The 27,491-nt window shown below is 38.3% G+C and overlaps 1 protein-coding gene across 3 annotated transcripts in view; it reads right to left on the bottom strand.

Annotated features, from left to right (window-relative positions):
• znf804a (zinc finger protein 804A) overlaps positions 1 to 27,491 on the bottom strand; it is a 139,694-nt gene that overhangs the window by 73,038 nt on the left and 39,165 nt on the right. Inside the window, exons 2-5 of one of the 3 annotated variants that reach the window (XM_058788205.1) lie at positions 17,297 to 17,440; positions 14,141 to 14,271; positions 10,131 to 13,145; positions 6,218 to 6,251 (exon numbers count right to left, since the gene is read on the bottom strand). In XM_058788205.1, coding sequence (XP_058644188.1) covers positions 10,139 to 13,145; positions 14,141 to 14,271; positions 17,297 to 17,440 — 3,282 coding nt within the window. In that variant the 3' untranslated portion in view covers positions 6,218 to 6,251; positions 10,131 to 10,138. Of the gene's footprint in view, positions 1 to 6,217; positions 6,252 to 7,822; positions 13,146 to 14,140; positions 14,272 to 17,296; positions 17,441 to 27,491 lie in introns of those variants that run through there. The other 2 variants (XM_058788204.1, XM_058788206.1) reach the window with 2 other exon arrangements.

Here is a 27,491-nt window from a genome sequence, read left to right as displayed (position 1 = left end):
CTGAGTGCTTGTTTTTTTTTTCCACAATTAATTAAATGCAATTAAATACTTGGAGAGCTTGTGGCACAAAAGTGTGTTAGAGGAGCTCCCAACACACACACGCTCAAAACTCACTCTCTTTCACACTCACCCCTGATGGAGGCTCTCTCACACTTGGGTCACGCTCAATCATAGCGCATTTCCGCTTAATCTAGCCAACCACTTGCACTGCAGTCATTTATGCTAAGCTCTGTTATTAGTCGACTGAATGGACAATGAGCAAGCGAGAATCACCGCTTAGCAATTATGATTGCTCTTTCAAATGAAGCATAATGACAGACACGTTTCAACGGATCTTCCTGAAGTTGCCATGTCAATGTTGCTGGAATTAATTTTTCATTTACGAATGCATGACTCGTTTCATTAATACGTGATATTATTGTTCAAACCACTCATTCATTGCCATTCTGAGAGTTGCTTGCTTTAAAAATACCCCTTGAGCGAAAATCTATCATAAAGCTTTATGTTATAGAGTCGCAACAGCATTTTTATCTCTGCAGCTGTCAGGAGCAATTGGACCAAAATGAAGGCCATTAGCGGGACAAGCAGAGCGGGGAAGCCTGAGTCATACTGTTGATTTTGTGATACTGCAAATCTGCACCTGTCACTTGTACCTGCTTCCATCACGCATTACCTCAAAACACATACACAGGCTTATCTGAGACTATTTAGATCAACGTGCTTTTGTGAAACAGAGAGCTGAAATAGATCAGGAGTTTACTGAAAGGCACCCTTAAAGGACTTAGTTATAAATGGAAGAAAGAATATTTTAAATCACAACATCTTTGCACTGTTTTTTTGGATGGCCTCGACATTTTGCCCTTTTTCAGCTTCACACTGGAAGGAATGAATGGGAAATACCTGACCATTAAAGGGATAGTTTATTCAAAACATGTCGTTTCAAACCAGTATTTTATTGTTTGGACAAAATCCATTTGAAAAATCCTTCAAATACCTTCTTTCATGTTTCAAAGAAGAAAAGGTCACAGGTTTGGAACGAAATTAGGGTGAGTGAAGAATGACAGAATTTTCATTTTTGGCTGAACTGTCCCTTTAACGTGTGTTGTGTTTGTTCAGAATGCGACGGATGCTGCACGAGTCATTCATGTAGAACATCTGATGACAACTGTTCTCTTGAGGGAACACCGAGACCTCCTCATGACCTGGAAATCAATATGTCCCCACACTGTAAGGTAACATTACTCCACAGTAAGATTCAAGATATTTGCAGTCAGAAACATCATTCCTGTTCAAACTGAAGGGGCCCCATGTGACACACTCAGATTTTGTGCCAAGTGCATGGTGTATCTTTTGATACTTAAGTTGCATCTGCACAATAACCAAAAACTTTAGAGTTAAAAAATTTCCACCAGAGAATGAATACAGTGTATAAACTTTCTGAGTTTATATATCACAATTCTCAAATCATGAGGTACAAACTCAGATTCAGATGTGCGAGATGTTAACTCTCAGTTCCGAGTTTATAATGTGCAATTCCGAGAAAAAAAGTCAGATTAGTGAGAAACTGCTTAGTTTTTAAAGTGACTTCTGTGTGAGCTGAATACTGCTTCATACATCACTATATCATTGACAATCGACGATGGACCTTTTTGCTGAATGTGATTGCACCTTTAATCTTATATTAGGAATTATATTTTGGGTATTTTTTTCTTGTCTAGACAGGTGAGGGAGGACAGTCACTGGTTCCCTGTCATAAAGGCATCTACAAAGGCATGATGCCTTGTTTGCAGTCTGTATGAATTTCACTTGATGTGGTGCTTGTGATTTTCATCATATTATAATACATGATTTACAGTCAGCGAGAGCCTATTTCCCATATAAGACAATAAAGGAAATGGATGTCAATCCGTAGGAATGTCTCCATTATGTTGAATTGGCCCTATTAGAGGACATTAAGCATATTCAGTCCTCTCTGAGCCTCAGTTTATGACATACACATTCAGCCACTTCCATTCTCGCTGAGCCTGTTTTGCAGGGGAAGCAGATAACAGCCAATCCCCAGTTAATAGCTACCTCTTGCCCTTTCCCTCATCATACAATGGTGAACAACGCTTGATCTTGGTCCACTGAGTGAATACATTGAATCCCAGAGAAGCAGTCGTTTTATTTTATTTTTTTTGCGTGGCTGTTGCGAGGGCAAAGGTTAATTGAATAAAGCATTTTTTTGTGAAGCAGTTGCATGCTGCTCTGGCATGGTTGGGACAATGATGGGAGGAATACTGGGGAGAAATTTGCATGTAGTGGTTCTCAGTGGCTCATCTGACATGGCCATTTGACTTGCACTTCATCAAGGCAACAGTGGTTTCCAGTTCGCTTGCGTGATGTTTTTCAATATATGAAAGCAGTATTTTAAGCATATTTCAATATTCGAGTAACTGTCAGATACCCACTGCATTTAATTACTCTTAATTATGAGAATTTCAAATGACAGGACATCATATTGGTATAATTGCAGTTTAAGTAATTATCCTTACATACAGGTACAGTTATTTTTGGTAGTCTTGTCATGAATATATTCTTGAGTTACCTTGAGTTATCTACAATTTGTTGTTCTTTTCATTCTCATGGCACATAAAATATCAGTGGGGTTAACATGACTATATTTTTTCAATTGACTGTATTTTTATTTTTTAAATTAAGCTACAGAGAAAAATGCAGTTTAACAGCCCTTGAACATTCACAAGAGTTACTGCCAAAGCCAGTCAATGGCACATTTGTAAATGAAGCATAGTATTACTTAAGGCAACACTATTTTAAGGATGCTCACATATTTTCCCTCACAGTTGGGTATTATTTTGGCATTTAATTAAAGATAGCCTAAAGTACTGTTAGGACCAACTGCCATACTGTGTCCTTAGCAAGTGATATCAGGTTATTAATGTGAAAAACTGAAATTATTTTAATTGTGCAAATTGTCTGTGATCTGAAAATGAACGGGGATGCATGTTCCTCACACACATGTGCAAGAGGAAGTACTTTTGGTGAAATTTACTTGAGACTAAATTAAATGGAGCTTTTTAATTAAACATTTTTACTGTGGAAATAACCCAAACAATGGATACAGCAATGACAAAAAATAAAAAAAGCAAACAGATATTAATTTAAAAATGAATAGTACTGTGAAAAATTAATTTTAAACTGAAACATTTTCAACACAAAACTCAGCCCTCCGCAGAGGTTTGGTGTTCAGAAAGGTAAAAAAGAAGAATATAAAGGCCAGTATTTGGAACAGTGTTGACTTGCTTAGCACTTGATTGTTTAATCAGATCCAAAACATATCTCTCTGTGGCTTTGTGATAATCACAGGCAATCTAAAGGGATTGGTGAACATTTTAGCACTTGTAAAAAAAAAAAAAAAAACATTAAAGTGATGTTATTAAAATCCAACTAATGCAATATAGATGACCGTCATTAATGGCAATTAAATTTGTCTCTGCGTTTAGACGAAACCTTTGATTATTAAACTGCCTTGCTTGTCAATGACAAGATGTCATGCATCTTTGATACTGAAATTTTCAAAAGATTACAGGCATTAACATTTGACAATATTAATAACTAGTAAACTAATATTCAGGAAAAATCCATCCAGTCTAACAGGCAGAGAATTAAACTAATAATATAAAAAGACTGTGATTCTACATTTCAAAAGGTTACATTCAGTATGATTTATTTATTTTAAGAAATTAATACTTTTATTTAGCAAGGATGCATTAAACTGATCAAAAGTGAGTAAAAGCTTTGATTTTGTTATAAAATACATATTGTTCTTTTGAATGTTCTATAAATGAGAGACTACTGAAAAAAGTAACAAGGTTTCCTCAAACATATTATGCAGAACAACTGTTTTCAGTATTAATAATAAGTGTGTCTTGAGCAGCAAATCAGCATATATTTTTTATGCTGTATATTATTTAAATGTTTAATAATATTTCTCAATATTACTGGTTTAACTGTAGTTTTTATCAAATAATGCAAACTAAATAATTCACTGACCCTAAACTTTTGAATGGTAGTATATGCAATATAATATTGTCATCTTAGGTTGAGACATCTCTATTGAAAAGCTTAGTGAAATGACTAGCCCCTGACCCCTATTTTGACAGAAATCATCTCCGTAGCAGTGCAGTGCATTAAGATCAGTGACAGCAGGATCAATAAAGTGATCTAAGGGGACAGTCATTGGGGCCAGTATGAAGATAGCCTGTGTCACGAGAGCAACAAGGCAATTCATTGCCATCACAAAGCATTCAGAGTGTTAAGACTCTGTGACCTTCTTCCCCTCACAGGGGAGACGTCCACAGCTCTCTCATGTGGCTGAAACAGCATAACACATTGCCTGCTATGCAGTGTGCATAGAAAGTATACTCAGTATTCTTGATAAAGTATGCAGATGATGCACTCTTTTGAGGTATTTCATCAGCACTACAGGAGCGGTGGAGGTGTTTCGTGTGCCAGTGGGCCTAAGAACACACGACTTAAAGGACAATGCCAGCATGGCAGATGGAGAATATACACCACGCACCTGTATAACTACAGAATGTACTTCATAAATGATTGAAAAGTAAGTTATACTTCAAATTCAGGGCATAAAATACAGAAATTAAGACACTGCCACTGACAGTTTGAACTACCAAATAAGTTTTTTGTAACAAATCATAAAAATGATTTAAGTCCTTCTGATCTGATCACACATCAGATCATTATACATCCACCTTATATAAACTGCAAAAGCATACAGTCATGGTCTACATGCACATTTTATGGGAATTACTGGCAATATGATAGACATTGATTGATTGATTGTGTGAGTTTTTCACCTGAAATTATATAAAAAGTATGTGAATTGGGACACAGCAAAATTTACTAACATTCTGAACTACTAGTTAAAAAACTGATCTGAAGTTGAAGACTATTCAAGCTAATAAGCAGAAAAGCATGAATATATGTTTCTTTCTAACAAGTCATAAAAAGCTGCAACGATTCACTTCAGGGTTCTGCTGATCTGATCACACATCTCGGGCCTCATTTATAAAGCGTGCGTACGCTCAGATTTGATCGTAGAGTGTGCGTACGCTTAAATCCACGCCATTTGTAAAAACTGTCTTTGACATGGAAAAGTGTTTAGCGTCACATCAGGGTCTGAGCAGACATACACATTTTTTTGTTCGAGTACTGCAGGTCTTTGAAAATGTAAGCTGTTCTTGCAGCTCGCTGTTCTAAATTAAAGAATTTGGATGATGACTGGTGATCTTTTACATGTTAATGACATTTATTAGGAGTCGTTTACAAGGCAGAGAGCTGAAACCATTCATTTGCGATTCATAGATTTCACATCTGAAAGAGACGCGTATGTGCGTTTTCTGTACATAAGTTCATCCTATGAATCACACGTACGCATATTCGAGAAATGATCGTAAGATCAATTTTAGGATGGTCTCTGCGCAACATTTTATAAATGAGGCCCCTGATCATTTTAAACCAACCTTATTTAAATTGCAAATGCATTTACTTTCATAGTCTATGCACATTTTTATTAGACTTATTAGCAATGTAACATGCATTAATTTTTGCTGTGCGATATTTTTTATTTTTTTCACCTGGAGTTATAAAACTGATAGTTCAGATAATAAATTCTGATTGAGAAAACATATTTACAAACCTCAAGTTAGCACAGACCCTACCAAAACTAATATTTCCATATCCTACTGTACGTTTAATCTACAATCCCCCAACTAATGCTTTAAGTTGCTGGGCAATTGGAAACCACCTACTGTTACAATAATCAACTACATGGTGGAAAAACAGTTTATTCCAGTAATTACTAATCATAAATGCAACTCGTGTCACTTGAGTCAGTGCATTACAGTGATTTAACATGGGCAAAGGACTTTTATGCACTCTAGTTCATGTGCTGTCTAAGAAAACACGTCTTCTGTAGTAAAACGAATGGCCTATCATGGCCTATTGCTTTCATATTCATTAGCCATGCAACACTGATTCTTGAACGTGTTTAGATGTTTATAGTATTTGATATTTCTTTATATGCTATTAATATTTCATGCAGAGACTTCAGGCAATGAAATGTGTAAGCTTGCTACTGTCAGATCCGCTCTTATTGAGGTTAGCAATAACTTTCTTGACAATTTCTTTGACTTACTGTGGGATTCTCTGTATCAGGAGCCAGACAGTGCCTATGAAGAAAAGGTACAAAGTTGAGGTCAGATTTTAATACACACCACAGACGGTACGTAATAAAAACCAAAGCCAGATTTAATCGTTTACAGTCTCTAATTCAGATGCTTCTCTCGCCTTTTGAAGCCACACAGATTTTCCTTTCATTCTATAATAATGAGGGTGAAATTATCCAGGAGCTCATCTTCGTTTAGTAATAAAAAAGCCTGCTCTAAGAGAATGGAAGCGTTAATTAAACTTTATTTAACAGCTTGACAGTCCTGCGCGTGTCTGTGTGTTTTGCAGTTTCCTGCATCACTCTCTTGTGTATTTCCCTGACCTTGTGAGGAAAATAAAAAGAAAGGCAACAAACAAAAAGGATAACGAGACGGCACAAATGAGATGCCTGGATTGTTAATTGCATCCCCAATATAGAATCCATCCTCGGAACGTGAGACTGTGATCAACAAACAAACAAGATGACTAAGATAATGCTCCGATGCTGATGAATACGAAACCCTGATTAGGCCGGTACAATGCTCAGATTGCAGAGAATGCTTTTGTCTGAGGGTAGCCAGGCATTTGTTTATCCCTGCATTATTCTGGCTGTGCGAGGCAGTGCTGTACGTGGGTGTTTGTAAAGAGATGGTCCATAAGTCTGCAGGCAAGATACGCTCGGAGGAAACACGGCATTCTCACAACTCACAAAATGTTGCAATTTAAAGCCTTTATATAACAAAGGCTTTATGCAAATGCTGCATGTCAATGTATGTACAAGGAAATAAGTATGGACGTTAGTTGTTTAGCTCATTTCTCACAAGGACACGAGCCCGGTAGTCATCATCCGGGTTGTCCAGGTTCAGAGAGAGGTGATTAAACACGGCGCCCAGCAGTAGTGCGGACAGCAGGAAGACCATGTTTTAGCTCTGTGGGATAGAGGTAGCGGGTGCAGAAATCGTATGCATCCGTTCCAGGGAAACAAAATGGCACAAGGGAGTGCTGTGACTGGGCCTATGAGTCATAAAGTACGAGGAAATCTACCGAGTGCCGTTCTGTATAAAAAAGGTCGGCACACAAAGCGGCTCCGAGAGCTTGCGATTGTAGTGGAGCAGAAAGCAGGCAATGCCGTCTAACAACAGAGGAGCCTCGGAGAGATGTGACTCAAGGACTGGAGGGGAAATAACAGCGGAACATCTGAGCTAATCAGTCTCATACAGGATGGCAGAATAATTCTGCATAATGATGTCACTTTCACAGAGAGGTGAGGGCATTAGCGCTGCTGCAGGAGGCTGACGAATTTTAAGCCACGCGTTGTAGAAGCTCAAGCTTCCGATGGTCTGGCGAGCACTGCCTCAAAGTTGCTAGAAAATGACCGCGGCTGTCTCGCTCAATAACCTCTGCATCGCTTGTGCGAGACCTTAAAGATGAAATATTCAACAGTTCTTTCCTAGCTGTGACAAAAACCCTGGATTTTCCCAGGCTTCAAAAAGCATTTATTTCTAGTGTGTTTGTAGCCATATACTGTGGACTTTTTCACCTGAGTGTGTGGTGAACCCAAAAGCTGTCTAAAGCACACACATGAAAGCACGCACTCGTTTCTTTGTTTTATTACATAGTACTTCGGCATCATTCAGTTGGCAAAGTGGCGTAAAAAACATAGTTGTTTTATCTTATCTAAATAATTCATACGTACAGAGTACCTGGCACAATAAAAACATAAAACATATGTACATGTACATTACATATTACATGATTTATAAATAGTACTGATTTACAGCATATACAATTTTCCAAAGCATGTTGTTGTTTTTTTTGACTGTAGGGAAAAACCGGTAACATTGTGCATTTACACAATTTTCTGTGTTTAAGAATTGACATGAATTAAAAAGGGGCAATCTGGAGTTATTCAGGGCTTTGTTAAACAGATTTTACAAAAACACCAGTCTCTCTCCTTCTCTACACCACTTCTGAATGTCTCTGCATCACCTTTTGTCTTTTATTTTCATATGACACCTCATTTTAATGCAAATACATTTGTAATGAAATTACATGATTTTGGGATATTCAGGAAAAAAAAATAAAAAATTGTAATCGAATCTATCTACTTTTTCTATTTAAATGTCACAGTCTTTCAGACTGGACCTGGAACTCATTAAGCATTATAATTGTGTAAAATAATTGTGGAGCTGTACAGCTTTGTATTGAATAATTTTTATGTTTTAAATAAAAAGATACTAAAACAAAACATATGGTAGCATAATTATCAAGAATTAAGTACAGTCTACCTTCCATATGGCTATTTGTAAAATCAATAAAGCTAAGTCATTAATTCCAGTTCAACACATTTCCTTTGAAAATGAAAGGATTGTGAAAATTCAAAAGATACAGAATTACTTATGTTCTTCTCTAACTAGCTAGAATTGCTTTTGGATTCAAGTATCTTAGTAGTTAGTTTTTTTTTAAATAAGTAAATGAATCCTTCTCTTGAGCTTAGCCTCTTTCATCTGATGCAAGCAGAAGAAATTTAATCCTTTGCTAACAAAACCGAACTTCTGTTTTGGAGTTACCCCAAAGCAGGATTTCAATAAATTCCAGCTAATATTTGTTAGAATTAAGCATATTACCAGCATTTCATTATCAAGGCTTGTAATGTTTTTTCCATGTGTAATATGTAAATCAAACCAATAATATTAATGAATTTATAAGGAGAATTGCCTTAGTTGTAAGTACTTACTTTGAAACACTGTCAATGTTAGATTTTACTTCACATGACAGGCCACTGGATCATTCTAGGTTATGTAAACCATTTAGATTTACAAACAGCATAAAAAAAAATATTATGAAAAATAAAATTCCCTAAATAGGTACCCAGGGTACTTCATGTCCTACAGATGTTTTCAGATAGATCTAGCCTATGTTCTCCTAATCCAAGCGGGTTATAATATGAGGGATACAGGAAACATCCACGTATGGATTTGCACTTGGTAATTTTTGTGCTTCTTTTCAAACATTTTAGGCAACAGCATGTAAGATCTACAATTTGAAGTACATATTAAACCACACGACACATTCTGTAGTCTGAACTTAACTGTCATTCTGTTCGTTTATTTGCTGCATGGAGGTTGACACTGCTCATAATTAGCAAAATAAGAAATATAATTTGCCCAAATCAGTTCAGCTTTCACAGTCACATTCAGTTTCCCCATTACATGCTATGGGCTTTTTGATTTGCATAAAAACTACTCATATAAATGAGCACTATGGATGTGTTCAACACGGTGCTGTCGTAGCACATGGTGCATAGCGCTATTTTGCTGCATTCCGCTAGCCTTCAACAGGCACAGCAACATTATGTTTAAAGTAATTACTATCGTACAGTAGTTCATTTGAAATGCTGTCACACATGATGAATGTCTGTGTTACATAAATTCTCTGCAAGTTTACTTTGACACTTTAGGGTTTCCTATTACTACAGATTGCAAATAGCAACCATCATATAGTATATTGTTATTTTGTCTGTGTGTGTGTGTATATGTATGATATGATATATATATATATATAAATTCTTTCTTGACCATGACCATGCTGCCCTTGATCGGATAAAACTATTGTCTTTGAGGTGATTTACAATCTGTTAAAATCTTCCCAACAACAAATCCTAATAAAACATATCAGAATTAATCAGGTAGGTGAGTTATATATTTCCTAATAAAAGTGTTGTGCAATTCTTTTCTGCAAGAATCTCTACTGACAACATGGGACGGAAACAGTATCCTTTCCAAGCGGCAAAAGGACTACTTCCTATCTATCTACCCTAAAATTCTAACTAAGGGAGCAGCGCTGCAGATGTTTCTCTCGCTACTGCAGTATAAAATACATTGTGTTACATACAGAAATACCTGTAGATCTAGAAGAGAGGCTGCAGGGGAATGACAGCAGAATGAGGGGGCAACATGGGCTGAAACACTGCAGGGCGTGGCAGGGCGTGAAACGTCACAGTCATCGGGTGAAGGCTAGGGGGCGCCACCACCTGTACCTGCGGAGGGGTCACAAACGGAGGTCCCGCGGCCGGACAGATCTCCGGCCCCAGGGGGAGTCGAGAAACAGGCACTACCTGGGGGTAGATAGGGGGTTGTGGGGGTAGGAAAGCAGCGTGGTGCTGTAGTATGGTGTGGCGTATTGTGATGGAGCCAGAAGGCACGGAGGATGGCAGGTGAACTGGATGGAGGACAGCAGATGACATGGGCAGATGTGGCCTGGGCAGAACAGATTTGAGCTTGGCGGGGAACACCTGCTGGTGTAGCACATGTCCATGGCTCTGGATCTGCAAGAGGCAGCATCTCTCCATGCTGTCTGAGGGGGCCTGGAAAGATGGAGAGGGTTGGAACAGGCTGCTGGTGGTGTGGAAGCACTCTCTGCTTAACTTCTCATCAGCCTGAATGCCTAGGTGAAATCTCTGCGGTGGGGTCTGAAGGCTGTGCTGACATGATTTGTCGTGAGTGGCTTTTTCAGTCCTCTGCAGGGCTAAATCTCTTACATCGAGCAGGCAGGCCTGAGCAGCCACTGAATACTTGTTACAGTTCTTTAAGGGGGTTTGTGCTGCTTTAGACTCACTTCTGTGGATGTTACTATTCTCCTTTGTTGGCTCCTTCGAGAGCTTTGAATCTGTCTCCGGTAGAGTTAGACTGCCCTTGGTGCATGAAGCATTGATCTGAGAGGAGGAGCTCTGCTGCAAGTCACTGCTCTCCTCCACAGTATGACCCAGGGCACTGCTAATGGAAGTAAATGTCTGAGAATCAACCGCACTGCTCTCTCCATCATCAATACTGCATGAGATTTGGTCTGACCCATTTGAGCTGTCACACGCGCCTTTTAAAACAAGGCATTTCATGCTCAACTCCTCTGCAGCCTTGTCCTGTTCTTCCAGAACACTGTTCCTAAAAATGGGGCATTCATTTGCAAGGCATGTGGTTTGATCTTGGACATGTGACCGCCTCTGTCTTTTCCTTCTAGTCCCGTGCTCACAACAGGTACGTTCTGGGCACCCATCAGAAATCTCTGCCGGAGATTGACAGGGGTCGTAAGACTCATCTCCGTCGCTTAGAGAATCTGTAGGCCTTTTTTTCGAAGTTTGTCCTTCACATGGTCCAGTCTCTGGTAACGGAGGTGTCTCTTCTTCGGCTGCACTGGATCTCTGAGAGTGAGACGCATCCTGGCTGTGGGAACACTGTCCTGTGGACTTTAGCTCCCCTGCAGCTGGATTGTCAGGCTTTTCCCTGCTGTTCCCAAGCACCTTTCCACTATCGGCACAGAACTCATCAGAGAGAATGATGCAGCCCGCTGAGCCGTTTACATCGGCTGCTGCCTCCTGCCTCCTGCCTCCCACCCCTTCCTCGACTACGGGAGCTGCGCTGCTGTCCTCAGCCTGATTTTGAGCTGATTGCTTTGACTTCTCTAATGGATGCACTTGCTGTGAAGTGGTGCCTCTAAATTGGCTATCAAGTCCTTCCACACACTCAGGTCGTCTGTGGAATTTCTTGGATTTCACCATATTGCTCTCTGTCTCCCGGTGTCTGTCTCTCCTCCTCTTCCGCCTCCTCCGCTTCCTTTTGCAGTGGCTCCTGTAATGACGTCGGTCCCTGGCCCGCAATTTCTCTTCTGCCCTCTTACTTGCGTGGACCCAATCTTTGGAATGTCTACACCTGTCATGTGTTTTCAGCCTGACACAACTCTCAGTGTCACTTGAATACTGATAACACTTTCTGACCTTGCCTTCAGGTCCTTGGCTGGGACTGTTTCTGGGGCTGGCTGTGGATTCCTCAATGTGCTTGTCAGAGTGGCAGGATTTGAAACCTGAGCAGACAGATAATTCCTCATCAGTTTTGGGCTCAGTCACCTCCAGAGTGTCGGCAGACCTTCTAATCCGTGACCTCTTGAAGTCAAAATGGAGGGGGTTGCAACTGAAAGACAGGGACGGCTCTGTCCTTGTGAAGGTCACCATCTCTGAGGGCCACTGGAAGATGGTGTTACCGTCCCTGCTTAGGACAGAGAAAAAAGGCTGGCTGGGCTTTGTGAACGGGTGAGGTGTCTTTGCAGTTGCATCCTCCACTTGCTCTTGTTGTTGAGGGCAATCGTTTTTAGGTGGAACATCTGAGAAAGTATTTTCCGGAGGCTCACTGATGGTCGAGTGCCCCTCCTCTGTAATGCCGCTCTCCTCTACTGTCACATCCTCAGAGGTCTCAGGTTTACTTTCAGCAATGCTGCTTTTCAGACTCTCAACAGAGTCCTCAGAGTCAAGAACAATATCAGCCCTGTTTAAATGAAAAGGGGAAGTGTTTAAGAGGGAGACGGCCGGACTGGCCACATCCTCTGAGTAAACGAGCAAAGCACACAAATCTGAGGCCGTTGATGAGGGGCTCTCCCTCGCCACAGGCGCATCGGATGACCCCTGACTTCCGGCGCTGTCACTTTTTTGGAAGTGCTTGCCCTGCTGTGTGCCAGTGCTGTAAATTGCCTCTTCACAATTTAGTACTTTTCCCTCCGTGGGGGAGCCAGGGAGGTCAAGCTCGACAGGGGGTGCTCTGAGTCTTTGTCTGCGGCTCCGCTCCATCGATCCCTCTTCCATGCTCTCACAGAAAACCGCCGCTGATGACTCAAGCTTAACAGATGCTTTCTTTGGAAAGGAAAAAGAGAATGCAATTTTGCGTCTGAAAGTTTGCTTTTTGGCCCTCCCATTGTAAGGCCACTGTGACTGCTTACTAGCTAAGCCACAACCGCTGGAATGGATCTGACCCCCTGGTTCTTGGGTTGCACAGCTTTGGTTCTCTTCTTGGGCATCATCACAGCAGGACTCCCTGAAAGAACCTTCCACTGCCACCGTGGTAGACTTGAACATAGGACCACTTCCTGGGGCACTGTACCAGAAAAGAGAGGAAGATATAGGTTAGATTTTATTTTAAGGTGTCCTTGTTACAGTGTAATTATACTTTTAAGTACCGAGTAATATTAATTAACTACATGTACTTACTATATGGTTAGGGTTTGGCTTAGTGTTACTTCCATATATAATTTATTGTTATTATAATAGTAAGTACAAGTAACATGTAACAATGTGTTACCAAGATATTAGGTATATTTAAATACTATGTACTTAATAATAAAATAATGGATTGGTAGGTGAAGTGTATCTATTGTGTTCATGTTGAATTGCTAAACACTTTTGCTGCTGTTTGGTGGTATGGTTATGTTTAAGAGGTAGAGGTAGGGCCATCAGTGTAATTATAGATGTAACTTTAGAAATGAATTACAGATGTAATTACAGGACAGTATTTTCAAATACATAGTACATTTCAAGTACATAGTAGTTAAGGACACTTAATATAAAGTGGGTCTGAAAAATAAAGTTAAATGCATGTGCCAGGTTCATTTACGTTTTAACTAATAAGAAAAGGGGCTGATTTTGAGGATTAGACTTCACAGGGTTGTACCATGGTATCTAAGAAGATTTGAGAATAAAATTATATCTTGCATGCTTGGAAGCAAAAACATCTGACGTTTTGTAGAAAGGAGTGAACATGATCAATGTGACAAAATTTGATTAGTGACTTAAAAATAGTGCAGAAACTTTTCATCTTGATTTAACTAATATACAGTGTATATATATATATATATATATATATATATATATATATATATATATATATATATACACACACACACATACATACATACAGTATATATATATATGTATATATATATATAGTATTCTCTATATTTCCTTGCTTCAAATAAAATTTTCAATTTTCTGACTTTTAGGCCCCATTCTATTTATGCATACACTGGCACATTGTATATAAATAACATGAAATAACAATGTATGGAAATAACAATTTAACAAAACGTCCCCCACCATTGCACCTCTCTGCGTCGTTCAGCGAGCTCATGTAGGCGTCTGAGAGCTCTCTCCTGTTTCCTCTCGTCCTTCCTGGATTTGGAGGCCACATTGCGGGCAAACTCTCTCTGCTTCAGTTCCTTCAGCCTCTGAGGGGGGAAAAAATATATCTAATTCATTCACCTATCTCAGTATGTCAACTACGCCACAGCAACAAAAGCTATTTGAATAATAATCCTCTTTGAGACCATGAATCTTTTTTTCCATGCTTTAACAACCTTTCATTATGAAGACTGGGTATCGCTGTGTATCACACATTGAGGGATACACAGCAAAAAAGATTAAAAATCTCTTCAAGAGAGAAGCAAGGTAATTAAGGTGTTTGCACACCATTGTTATGTTTCATCAAATTCATTTTCTGTGCAAATGAAAAGAAGCTGAGGATGAGGTTGCTAAACTCCATGAAATTGTCCTATTTATTTGAGATAAAATTCAGTGATGCCAATTTGCATTTGTTTCCTGGTCTGAAAGGCTTAGTGCTTTGAATGCAAGATGGATGGAAGGGCCATAAATGCATCTCAGGTAGTGAGATGTATTGATTAGGATGACGTCTGAACATACAGTGTCCACTTACATTAAGTCAGTTAGATAATCTAAATTAACTTCCATTCATTATTCACAAGGATATGATATTTATGAGTGTTTAAAGACCACACTCCTTTTGAACGCACCAGACGTCTCCAAGCAACAACCAGCTCTAGAACAGTTATCACATCCAATTAATCCCAAAAGCTTTCATTCAATTATCCATTAATACTTGATGCTTAGCTTTAAGACAGATGACGAGCTCTTCTGAAAAGCATCTTTATAGCACAATGAACTACTTCTTGTACTTTGGCCGGGCATATTTCGTGTTCGCGAAAGCTGAGGGTAAAAACAGCGATGGCTTCTCCAGGCAGCCAAGAAGAGTCATCTGTCCCAACATTACGCATTCCACTCAGGTTGCACAGTTATACACAGTTCAGTGGCGCCGTAACCTCTCCTATTTGAGAAGGCTTCAGTGATTGCATTTACCGTGGCAGGGGCTCATAGTCAGGGGAATGCGAGGCGGTCACATCAGATATAATTTTGTCATGTTAAAGGGCCGCTCAGTGTGGAGCGGGCACATCAGGGTAACTAGTTTGATCCCATCAGGATAGGGTCTCTTTGTGCACTTGCCCTCTATCCTTCAGCGCCTATCTTGTCCCTCTCTGCTGGCACTGTACAGGCAAACTCAGGCCTGATGCACTGTGCTGGTTCGCTGTCAGCCAGCTTTGCAGAAAATAGCAAACAGGTTGGCGTTGGCTATATTTATTTGACTCTCAGGTGCATTTCTTGGAGCTGTTCTTCATTGATTGTTAATGTATTTGGCGAGAGAAGCTCTGGAATGAGCCGTTAATGCATGTAGCCTGTATTTCACATGACTGGATATGGTTACATCATTTATAGCAGGATGCAGCCCTGATGCGAGAGAGCACATGCCCAGTGAAATCCTTTCATGTACAGTGGGGGCAGACATGACTGACGGGCCACTTGAGAATTAATGAAAATTTTAACACAGTAATTTTTTTGACTGGACATGTATTCTTAATTAAAAGCAACATTGAGACCAGTCAGAGGCAGACAGTGAAGGCTTGGCAGTGATGATTCACACACTGACAGGAACACCAGACATTTCTGTAGCTCTGGGCTTCCTGTGGGGCCACGAGTCTCCCGTACTCCATTATATTCTCAGCAGACATGCTCTGCCAGCTCCTGAGGGTTGCTGGGAAATTGTGCTATTCATCCATCAACCCCATTCGTGAAGAAGCTCAATGGTAGCGTGTGCCCGTGCTGTAGAATAGTTTGAACCGTGCAGATAGGAGGCCATGTGATAAACACATCTGAACGACACAAACTAGCAAGTGTAGCACCCATATCAGAGAGCGAGGGGGAGTGACTTTTTCCTTCATAATCCGTTCATTTCGCTCCTTTTGCTGTGTTCAATAGCAAGGTCATGGGTGGAGGGTTTGTAGATGGTGTTCAGTCAATAGTTCAGTGAGCCTTGTTATTGACAGCGCAGCAGGCCCCAGAGACTCCGTGCATTTAGTTTCTGAGTGAGTCAGAGCGCAGGGGTCAGGGCCGATATCAAACAGCAGGACAAGTGGTGGAATTAAAGCTTTAACAGGCTATTAAAGGTTACACTGCTATTTTTGGATGCTGGGGGCTCTTAAATCAACATATACTGAGTGTGAAACTGCACTGAAGTTATGATACGTTTGTTTGCTGCAGAATATCTCAGATCTGAAGAAGTCAATTGTCTGAATTACAACTGAAACAATTTTAACAAATAGACAATGCATTCTGGGAAGTCGGATGTTCTTCCACCCTGCTTTATAAATCCATCCATCCATTCATTCCTCAAAAAAAAAAAAGAAAAAAGAAAAAAAAAGTTGGTTCCAATGAGGAGTTTTTGCAGTGATGCCACGGGAGAAACATTTTGGAACATTTGAATAATCTAAAGAACCTTTTTTCCATTATAAAGAACCTTTAGTGCAATGGAAAGTTTCCTTAGATGTTGAAGTTTCTTCATGGAACCATTTTTTATTTTGAACTGTTAACTTTTGAATGATGCTCTCAACAATGTGTTTGCTATCTATCACTTTCGTTCACCTACAATACTCAATTATGTATAATATTCCTATGCCTCAGTGGACCTGGTTACGGAACGAGACCAAATGCATTCCAATTGAGCTATTCTCGGCAAAAGTGCATGGATGTTGGCTGTATGGCTTAATGAATTTGCTGTGCTTAAGAACAGGTCAAAAAAACTAGCACTTTAACTTGTTTATGCAGCATACTGCTGGAGAAATAGATTTAATGCTGTCCTGAGAAAAGGGGATAAACAGCAGGAACAAACAACAACAAAGCACTAGGACTTTCAATTGTCCTGCCTGCTTTTGATCTATGGCTTTCTAAATTAAAACTCCATAAGACCACCACCACTCCACTGACTCTGTGTCGAAGGGGAAGCCATTTGTCTTGTGCTGTACATGTATGCTACAAAATCCATTTGTTGTCATCTTCTAAAACACTCTATTATTGCTATGCATTGCATCAGTGGAAGTCTCAAGGGGCACACAACAGGCCCATTACCTGCTTGTGAGCGTGGTCATAGGAGTTGATGTGGTTGTCAAACTCTTGATGCTTGTAATACTGTTTGTCACACAGCTGACAGTAGAAGTTGGCCTTGAGGTCCTCCAGGGCTTTGGCCAAGGTTTTCTCCTTCTCAGCATAATCCTGGAGTAAAAGGAAACAGCATAATCCATCAGAATAATAGCATCTAACTTGTTTAAAAATGCTTTACGAAATCACATACAGTAATTTAGAGTGACACTCTGTCATGTAATATCCTTCATTAGGTCCTTGACTTGAGACATGGTAGATGTTTTTAGAGTTTTTTTTTCGCCTTTCTTATGACTGAGAAGAAAGAATGTGATGAGAAAAACCATTATACAAAACTTTTAATTATTTTTCTATTGTACATGTTTAGCTATTAGTGAGAACAGTCTTATTTTTCTTATATAGAAAGACTATAGCCCTTCAAGAAACTCTTTATTCACTAGATATGGTCAAATAAACTCACACATATAAACACAAATATAGGTAGAAAAATTTCTGTATGTATTTGTGTTGCTCTTCTTTGAAAATGATGCTCATATATCCAAACTCAGTTCCCATGATGCCATCCTCATTTTCCTCCTTTTCTTTAATACTCTTTATTAAATATTGATTTACAACAAATCTTAGATGGGAATACTTTCACCAGGGGCAGATTGTATTTCAAATCTAATTTCTTTAAAGCTCTGGATATATGGAAACGTGCAGATTAAAAAAACAAGACGCAAATAAAAAACAAAAAAAACTCTACTCCCAAAAGGTCTCCAATCCAAATGACCGCAGGGAAGAGGAAAAGCACTTGCATTTTAATTGGAATCAGTTTACCATGAAACCCAATTGCAGAGTCAAACGTGAGCCTGTCACTTCTGTGAAGAACAGCACACGGAGGAGGACTTGTAAATCAGCCAAGGATGATTAAGTCAACTATCAGACTTGTCAACCAGAATAAGATGGCCAATAAATGATATACGATTGTCATCATCAGTCAAAGCCGACAAACATATGCCTGGTGTTATTACTGACATGATCGTGAGCTTTTCACAACTGCATCAAACCCATTAGACTGAGAGACAAGGAAGCCCTGCCCATTCAGATGATCTGATGTCTTGTGAAAATAGTCTGTCTCTCACTCATCTTAGGTGAGAATACGCTGCTGCTAAACACTCGTCTGTGATATGCAAAAATAATAACATCCCTCTCATTCACTCCCACTGCGAGACAGCGTGAAACAATTGGCGTGTAATTGTATTTAATAAGTGGCTAGCTTACAGGTAATGAAAACTGAATCGCTTGATTAGCTGGATGTGCTAGGTAAAGTGACCCTTATTTTCTTCAACTCAATAGCACTGAAAGCTTAGACCAAAATCACTCTATATCAGGAAATGGTTACGCCTTTTGGGAAAATCCTTCCGTAAGCATCTGTGCTGGTGCGAAGCAAGCTCGTGTTTTTACAGACTTATTAGCAACCCACTGCATCTCAAGAAAACAGCTCAGTCAAGGGAGTTTTCACCCCAAAAAATAAATAAATGTAAAAAAAAAAGTTGACTTTTCTACTTTAAAGTGTTAGGGAGCAAAATTAAACAACAGAGTTAATATGTGGAAAAAAGAAAGCGAATGATGTGGTGTGAAGCTGTGAACTCATTTACACAGCAGATAGATCTAATCACTGCATGGGGGAAAGCAGCCACTTAACAACAACTTTGTGTCAAGCTGAGAAATCCCCCATACCTCTCTGTTCCTTTCAATATTTCAAAATAGAATGAGGTTGTTCTCAAGGGCATGTGACCATTTGCAAAATCTGAAGCTAATAAAAAAACCAAATCATAATAAAAACAAATAAAATTCATGATTTTTAGTGGTACTTTCTAATGCAAACATCACTATTACTGTCTCACGCTTAGAAAAATAAAGTATTAAATTACTGCACATAATGCATCTCCCACTGTTTATACAAACACAACAGATATCTGAAATCATGCAGAGAGTCGATAAGAGGTGTGCTATTACTTTTCTAAGTTATCAAACTTGCAATTTGTTGCATGGCAGACAATAAAACAGGTGAAAAACCCCATAAACTTGCATTGGAGGCAGGGTCAGAGCCATATTTAGTCACCAGGATATCATATAAATTTGGGGGTGGGCTCAAAGCCCACCTAGCACCAGCCTAGTGAACTTAAGAACTTATTTGACAAATTAAAAGGTAAAAGTATTTTTTTTTTTTTTAATACCAATCTACCTTTTATGCAACTGACTTAAAAAGTTATGACCAGTCTTGAAGAAAAAAAAAAAAAAAATTCCAAGCTCTTTCTGCAACCCGCCACAGAACACACTAGAAACTGCATAGCAACACCTTGTGACTGATTGAATGAATGAATGAATGAATAAATATTGGATAACACTTTAGTATAGGGACCAATTCTCACTATTAACTAGTTGCTTATTAGCATGCCTATTATTAACATATTGGCTGTTTATTAGTACTAATATTCTGCATGACCATATTCTACATCCCTAGTCCTACCCAATACCTAAACTTAACAACTACCTTACTAACTAATAAGCAGCAAATTAGGAGCTTATTGAGGCAAAAGTCATAGTTAATGGTTTGTTAATGGAACTGAATCTTTGTTAACCTTTGTTTGTTAATAGAACTGTGATAGATATTGTGGGTAGAATGAATTCATAATTTTTTGGTTTTGTGACTAAACTAATAACAGAGAACTATATTAAAACAGCAGCTGCTTGCATTATAAGTATGTTTTTTGCACTGGCACTTCAGTCTCACAGCACCAGTCTATTGTTTTCTGTAGGCCGTGCACAAAAATCAACAATCAATCAAATCTTTCCAGCACATTAAACACTGTTGTGAGTCCTGTGTAAGTGATTGCAGACTGTGCATTATTAAATCATTGTAAACACACCTTTTGGTGGTACATTTGCCACCCCTGACGCCCGAAGCACAAAAACGAAAGTCTCAGCTCATGATTCCAGCAGCCTAGGTGTTAAGGTGCAGTGGATGGGGAAATAAGGATTGTCCTCAATCTTTTAAACACAGTCTCAAGAGTCAAGACTAATCTAACGCAGGAATAATTAATGCGGGCCACATTTAGAAACATTTTGCAAACTAAACATTTGCCTTTTGTTTAATATTTGTAGCAGCAGACTTCTTCAATCTGGCATTCCATTAAAACATCAAAAGACAAGGGTATTTACATACAGTGGATTACTGCCTGACTTAAAACAAATCCTGCGATGGGTTGACACACAGGGGGTGTTCATATAAATAGCACACTTCTGAAGCATCACAATGCATCTCCAAAATCTGAAGCGATACTTAACATGGCTTCTCTTTTTACTGAACATCAAGCATGAGAACATGAAGCGCTGCAGATCAAGTGGCTCTTTATGCATTTATGGGACTGCCTAACAAGGTCAACCACAAGGGTGGGAACCACAAAGACACCTCACATCAGAAATGTATTGAAACATAAAGACAAAATATGATTGACATGAGTGGTGATCAGAGAGACTGTGATTGCTCTTTTTATAGCACACCTGGGTTATGAGAGATGTCTTTTATGTGGCGTAGAAAAGGGGCAATTTCTGAGCAGAGCGTATTTTGGTGCAAATAGAGAAAATGAAGATGGTCCTTCACAAAATCACATCAAGTGATTCATGAATTAAACAGTAAATTAAACCCTGTCTCAAATAACATTAATTAAAAACAACGTGTTGATTAATTCATGCACATTTCCAGAAGCCTTAGAACAATATCTAGTCAAGAAAATCAAAAATTCAATTTCATCAGGGATCGTTTCATTTTTACAGATTCTCGCATAATTTATGAGGAAATAGAAAATATTAACTTTGCATATTGCTCACGGGCAAATCTGTTGTAAATCTCATGCATATTTTCAGCCTGTTCTATTGAAGACTCGACAGTCTTCTATAATAACCAGCAGTGATGGCAACACTTCACAAATCACATAGATGAGAGCTGCTTCATACCAACAAACACCAAACACCGTTATTCAATCTGACCTGGAGAGAGCACAGCAACATGCGATTTCCCATTTTATATACATATCAAACCTGCTCGGTGTTCAGCGACCCTGATGAAGTATGAACTACAATGAGACACAGATGGTAGACGGTTCTACCAGGAGTCATTTAAATACAACGACAATCATTTTGACTGGGTGCAAGATACCAATCCTACCAGATGTTATTTAATAACAATAACAATAATAATAATCTACTACATTTTCATTCAATATTGCTTTTTAATAATTACAATATTTTATTATTATTATTATTTGTTTATTATTATTAAAATGTAATATACAATAAATCTTAACAAGTTTAACAGTCTAATAATTTTAAGTTATGTTATTGTGTTTAAGTTATGACTAGGTGCAAGAAGCCAATTCTTCCAGAAATCATTTAATAATAATAATAATAATAATAATAATAATAATAATATTCTACTACATTTTCATTCAATATTACTTTTTAATAATTACAATTACTACAATAATACTTTATTTTATTTTTATTATTATTATTATTACTATTATTATTTATTATTATTATTAAAATGTAATATACAATAAATCTTAACAATTTTAACAGTCTAATAATTTTAAGTTATGTTATGACTTGTGTTTAAGTTATGACTAGGTGCAAGAAGCCAATTCTACCAGAAATCATTTAATAATAATAATATAATAATAATAATAATAATAATAATCTACTACATTTTAATATAATTTTTTTTTTCAATAATTACAAGTAATACAATAATATTTATTATTATTATTATTAAGATATAATATACAATAAATCTTGAAAATAGTGAGAGCAGAGTCAATTTAACAATTTTAACAGTCTTATAAAACAAAACTATGACAGGTTGCAAGATGCCAATCCTACCAGAGGTTAGTTTAAAGATAATAATAATAATAATAATAATAATAATCTGATACATTTTTATACAATATTACTTTTTAATAATTACAATTACTACAAAATATAATATACAGTAAACCTTAAAAGTACTGAACGCAGTACCAAAACTATAACTGGGTGCAAGAAACCTTGACTAACATTATAAGTGGGGGCAAATGCTATAGGATAAGAAAATTATGGCATAATTTAAATATAGCATAGCATTTTCTTGCTGCTTCTAATTGTATTGTTCTGTGTGTTTAAACAGTGTCAATTATCAAAGAGCCCGGAATGATTCAGTTCTTGATTATCACATTTTCTCATTCACGCCTTTTTAAATTAAAATTCTAATTAAAATATACACTGTACACACTGTTCCACTTCAAGCTAGAGCAAGCAGTGGAAAACCACAACACCGACTCTGCTGGCTGCATGGCGGAACCGTAGCGTAAATGTGTTTTGACATGATCCGCTTGTTTCCGCCCACTCAAGTAGTTTTTAGAGGAGTAATTTTACTCTTCCTCGAGCGGATCGGTTGTGATGGAACATTGACTGTACTGTTCTCAATACACACTGCTCTAATAGCACACAACTCGCTACTGCTTCTGCAGTCTATAGACGAGACAACGCAAGGTTCAAGCCACACTTCACGGCAATGTGAGGTGGAGTCATTTTCACTAACTGCATACTCTGACTTTGAAGCAGCGTAATAAGCCAACAGGCTCCAGTCTTAATAATGATGCAGTGGCATTTTACGCTGAAGACTGCGGGAGAGCGAGATCTCTCCAAGCAGACGCTTACATCTCGCCTGTTGTGATTAATTGTATCCCTTCTGGTGGGATTTCTGTTGGCTGTTGTTTCTAAATTGCTGACACACACAGAATCTATCTCCATTATTGACTGAAGAGTCTCCTCTAGAGGGCATGATGGGAGCTCCTGCATTTGTCTTCAGCTCTCGCTCGCTGTAATGTGCTCTTCCAACAACCACCTGATTACGACACGTAATTGTATGAGGATTAAGAAAAAGTGTTGTGGGTGTCTAGGGAACAACACATTTGATAAGATTTGAAATAACACAATTTTCCACCAACGGGCAACACAGTGGCGCACTGCTCCAAGGACAACGACATAACTGCACTAGAAACCTGAAAATATACTTACAATCAGCATGCATTTATGATTTGTGGATTGGAGTTTTAATTGGATTTTAATAGTGCAGTGTGTATACACATACAGAGCTATTGAAATTGAATGGAATCTATATATGTCTTGGTTACTTTATGTAAGAAGCTAGGAGGTCAGCTGAACCATTGTCTTGCATTTTAAAGTGATGGTAAAGTAAGTGACTGGATCCCCAGGCTTAAGTAAATCGCAAGAGATTCTTGAACTTTGTATACTGTAACTTGACTAACTTGCAATGCATTTTTTCTATTAAGGGCGAAGAGGGTACATCAGCCTCATTTAGCGCAGGGTTTCAAAACAGCCTTCAGCTGCGGTTTGTCATGGGAAGCACTTCATATCAGAGCCAAGCATTACCGTTACTGCTGAATAAACATTGCTGAGGGGATGTACAGTATCGCACACTGTATAGCAGTGCATATGGCACTGCATACCATTCATATTCATAAGCTGTAAGTTCAGGATGCTGTGAATGCATAAACAAACACAGGGTGCTATTTTCACTTTTGTATGCATGCGTCTTCCTGTTTTTATTAGAGAGATAAAGATGTAGGTTTACAATTAGATTAACTATCAACAATAAATAAAACTGTCAAGAATTTCTTTAAAAAAAACTTTTCAGTTGTTTGGTAGATAATGGCTGAACTTGAAGGAGGACAAAGATGGATACTGAGCTCAAAAGATGGTTTTCATTTTAGCAATTTTTTGACTCATATTTCAGCAACCTTGAGGCTCCCTGTAAAATATTTTCCTTAATCGCTATTTTTGCATTGTTTTCCAATTAAAAAATATCTACAAATCATTTAAAAAGACCAGACAAATTAAGGTTTTCATTTTAATGTTTTTTTTTTATTTTTCTCCACAAGCAAATAGTTTTCTTGTTTTAATCATAAATCTAACAAGACTTAACGAGGTTTATGCAAAAAGCTAAATGCCAATGGGGGTAAGAAAAAATACAAATAAAAATAAATAAATAATTTAAAATGCAGTTTAGATGGGTTTCTTTACTGGACAACTATCCAAAAAGGGAGTCAGAAAATGATCTTTTGCAGAATTGGAAAACATTACGGTCTGTTCTTGCTAAATTAAATCTCTCCATCACATTATGTGCGCATTGTATTCATAGAGCGCAATAGTCCATATTCTACAACCCTGTAAATTAGTTTGTTATTCATGCACCGCTTTTAAAAACCATGTATTTGTTGGGTTTTACACCAATTTTCAAGCATCATTTTTTTTGCTTTGAGTAGTTGCAGAGAGTGGGCTGTAATTGGAGGCTGTGTAGACTGTAGTAGACACAAAGCCTGGAGAGAGAAGAATCCCTGAAGACCAGAGTAAACGATAAGTTGACTGGGACAAGGCCGATTTAGGTGCTAGATGAGAAACTCAGCCTTACACTCTCGGTTTATACATCAGGGATCTCCAAGTGTCTCATGCGAGATTTTGTACTAAAGTGATCTGCATTACAATTTCACCTCTATAAGCGCTAGCCCCCCGGTCAGGACTGGGAGAGGATGTAGTTGAATTAAGACAAGAGAGGAGAGGGAGATCACACACACACACACACACACACACTTACACGCAGGGCTGAGTTAAAAGCTGGTTTCTATCTGCTTTGTGCTCGTGGATTTGGGGCAGGGAGTAAAAAGAAGAATTCTCTTGTAAAGACTACGATCAAATGCCCTTGACTTGCAGCTGCAATTCCTACAGGGAAGTTGCACTGACAAGGTAAAAAGTAAGACAAAAAAAATAGCAGAGAAAGGGTGTGGGACTACACTGACAAGCAGTCAGAGGAGATGTGCCTCCGTTTGACAGCTGCTAATTTTCCTAAGGTTGCCCTCCTATTGTGAGGGAGGGAGAGATGTGATAATTATCATCTGCAATCAACTGAGGTTATGAAGGGAACAGCGTATGTTTTTCTTTGGCTTTTCAGAGACACGACACGGGAGCTTGGATAAATCACAGGGAGCATGCAGCAATTAGAGGGACGTTTTTCTGCTTGATGAAGCTGAGCTTGATAAGCCTTTCCCAAATGTCTCAAAAAATGCAGCTGTAGTCAGGTGCTGTGAGGAAAGAAGACTGAGCGCTAATGCAACCTGTCAAAAAAAAAGGAAACATGCTCAAATACATGATTCAAACTACACATGATTCCCTTTCATCCCTAACAGGTAATATTCGGCTTGTATTGATTCTTTGCACGCTGAATATTGATCTACGGTGTGCCTGGGAAATCAGTCAGCTCATGCATACATATTCATTTCATGCATGCATATTCATCTTAAGCATACATATTCATAAATAATTAAATGCATTGTAAAGGTATTGTCATTATTATTGCTCCACACTCAAGCTGAGATGCAACATGAACCGTAAATGATTTTCCAGATCTGAAAATTAAACCAAATGTTTGGCTGCAGAGAAAAAAGGAAATGGCATCTCAAAATCAACATGAGTAGTTCTTGCACAATCACAGAAAACATGCATAGTGGGTTTTTTTAGCACATTTTCATTCAGTGGCACGCTTGTATTAACTGCAATAGAATGTGGGCTGGAACAAACGCGATTAAAAGCAACCCACAGACGACAGTGACGATGAAAGATGACTAATTTGCTAATTCCCTCATTGGCATGATGGTGTGCTGGGAGTGTGAAGTGCAGGACTTACAGGTCCGAGTGTTTCTGCAGCTTTCAAGCTGCAAGCGCGTAAATAAGGCCATTACTGGTGTCTCATTTCATTTTAAGTGTTGTTGTTGTTTTTTCTACTACATGTAGGTTTGAATTTCACACTTACACTGTCAAGATGTCACAATCAAACTCAAACTATTGGCTAGCCTCAGTCAAGGAGGTTTATGATATCTGGAGAAACTCAGTTAGCATTCCTATTCATCTCAGTTGGTGAGTTGGCTGAGAGCTTTGGAGTTTTGCTTTGGGAACTCTCTGTGCTCATCGAAATATCATACAACCCAAGTACCACTCATCATCTGTTTTAAACATCAAACATGAGGAGAGACTGAAAGTGGAAGTGTAGGACAAACCTCTCAGGTTCCACAAGGAAAACCATAACAGCATGCACACAGAGAGAACTGCTCTGATTGGATGTGTTTGGAATTGACCATCAAGTTACACCTCTTTTTCCATGTTCAGTAAAAAGCAAAAAGGATGGAATACAATGAAATATTAGTTGTTGCTTTCAAATACACAACTGCTCAAAAGTTTGGGGTCGGTAAAATGTTTTTGATGATATTATTTGATCAAAAATACAGCAATACTGTAATATATTAGTATCATTTTAAATAACTTATCTATGTGAATGTGTTTTAAAATGTAATTTATTCCTGTGAGGGCAAAGCTGTATTTTCAGCATCATTACTCCAGTCTTCAGTGTCACATGATCCTTCAGAAATCATTCTAATATACTGATTTACTGCTCAAGAAACATTTATCATTTTTAGCAATGTTGAAAACAGTTGTGTTGCATCAAATTTTTGTACATTTTTTGACACATGCACTTTTCTTTGATGAATATGAACGGCATTTAATTGAAATAGAAATCTTTTGTAAAATTATAAATGTCTTTACTGTCCACTTTTGTTCAATTTAATGCATCCTTGCTGAATGTATTAATTAAAACTATTGACTCCTTTTTCTTTCTTTTTTTAATCAGATTTTTGAAGTGTGTATATTGCTTTCTGTTTAATTTATTTAGATGGCGATCAATGGACAGAGATCATTTTTGTACACCAGATGGTGTATAAAGCATCCGCCAGCAGAATCTAACACGGCCATGCTAACCAGCCAGACCTTGACCTCTTGTTTTCAATCACATAAGGTGAGGTTTTCACTGCATGTGATTGAGCCACATCTAACCAATAATATGACTTTCTGTTAACTCCCTCTACTTCAATAAGCTTTTCAATCATTGAAGCTATGTGATGTTTTTCCTGTGAGCTTTGAATCCGCTGTGATTCCCACTCTGTGACAGTCGATGACGACTGAGCGCATGAAGCCAAGCAGCCACCTTTCATCCCTCAAATCACGCTATGTT

The sequence above is a fragment of the Onychostoma macrolepis genome, chromosome 09 (genome assembly GCF_012432095.1).
Source record: "Onychostoma macrolepis isolate SWU-2019 chromosome 09, ASM1243209v1, whole genome shotgun sequence".
NCBI classification, from domain to species: domain Eukaryota; kingdom Metazoa; phylum Chordata; class Actinopteri; order Cypriniformes; family Cyprinidae; genus Onychostoma; species Onychostoma macrolepis.
Note: the sequence above shows the minus strand (reverse complement) of the source record. Positions and strands in the feature narration are given on the sequence as shown.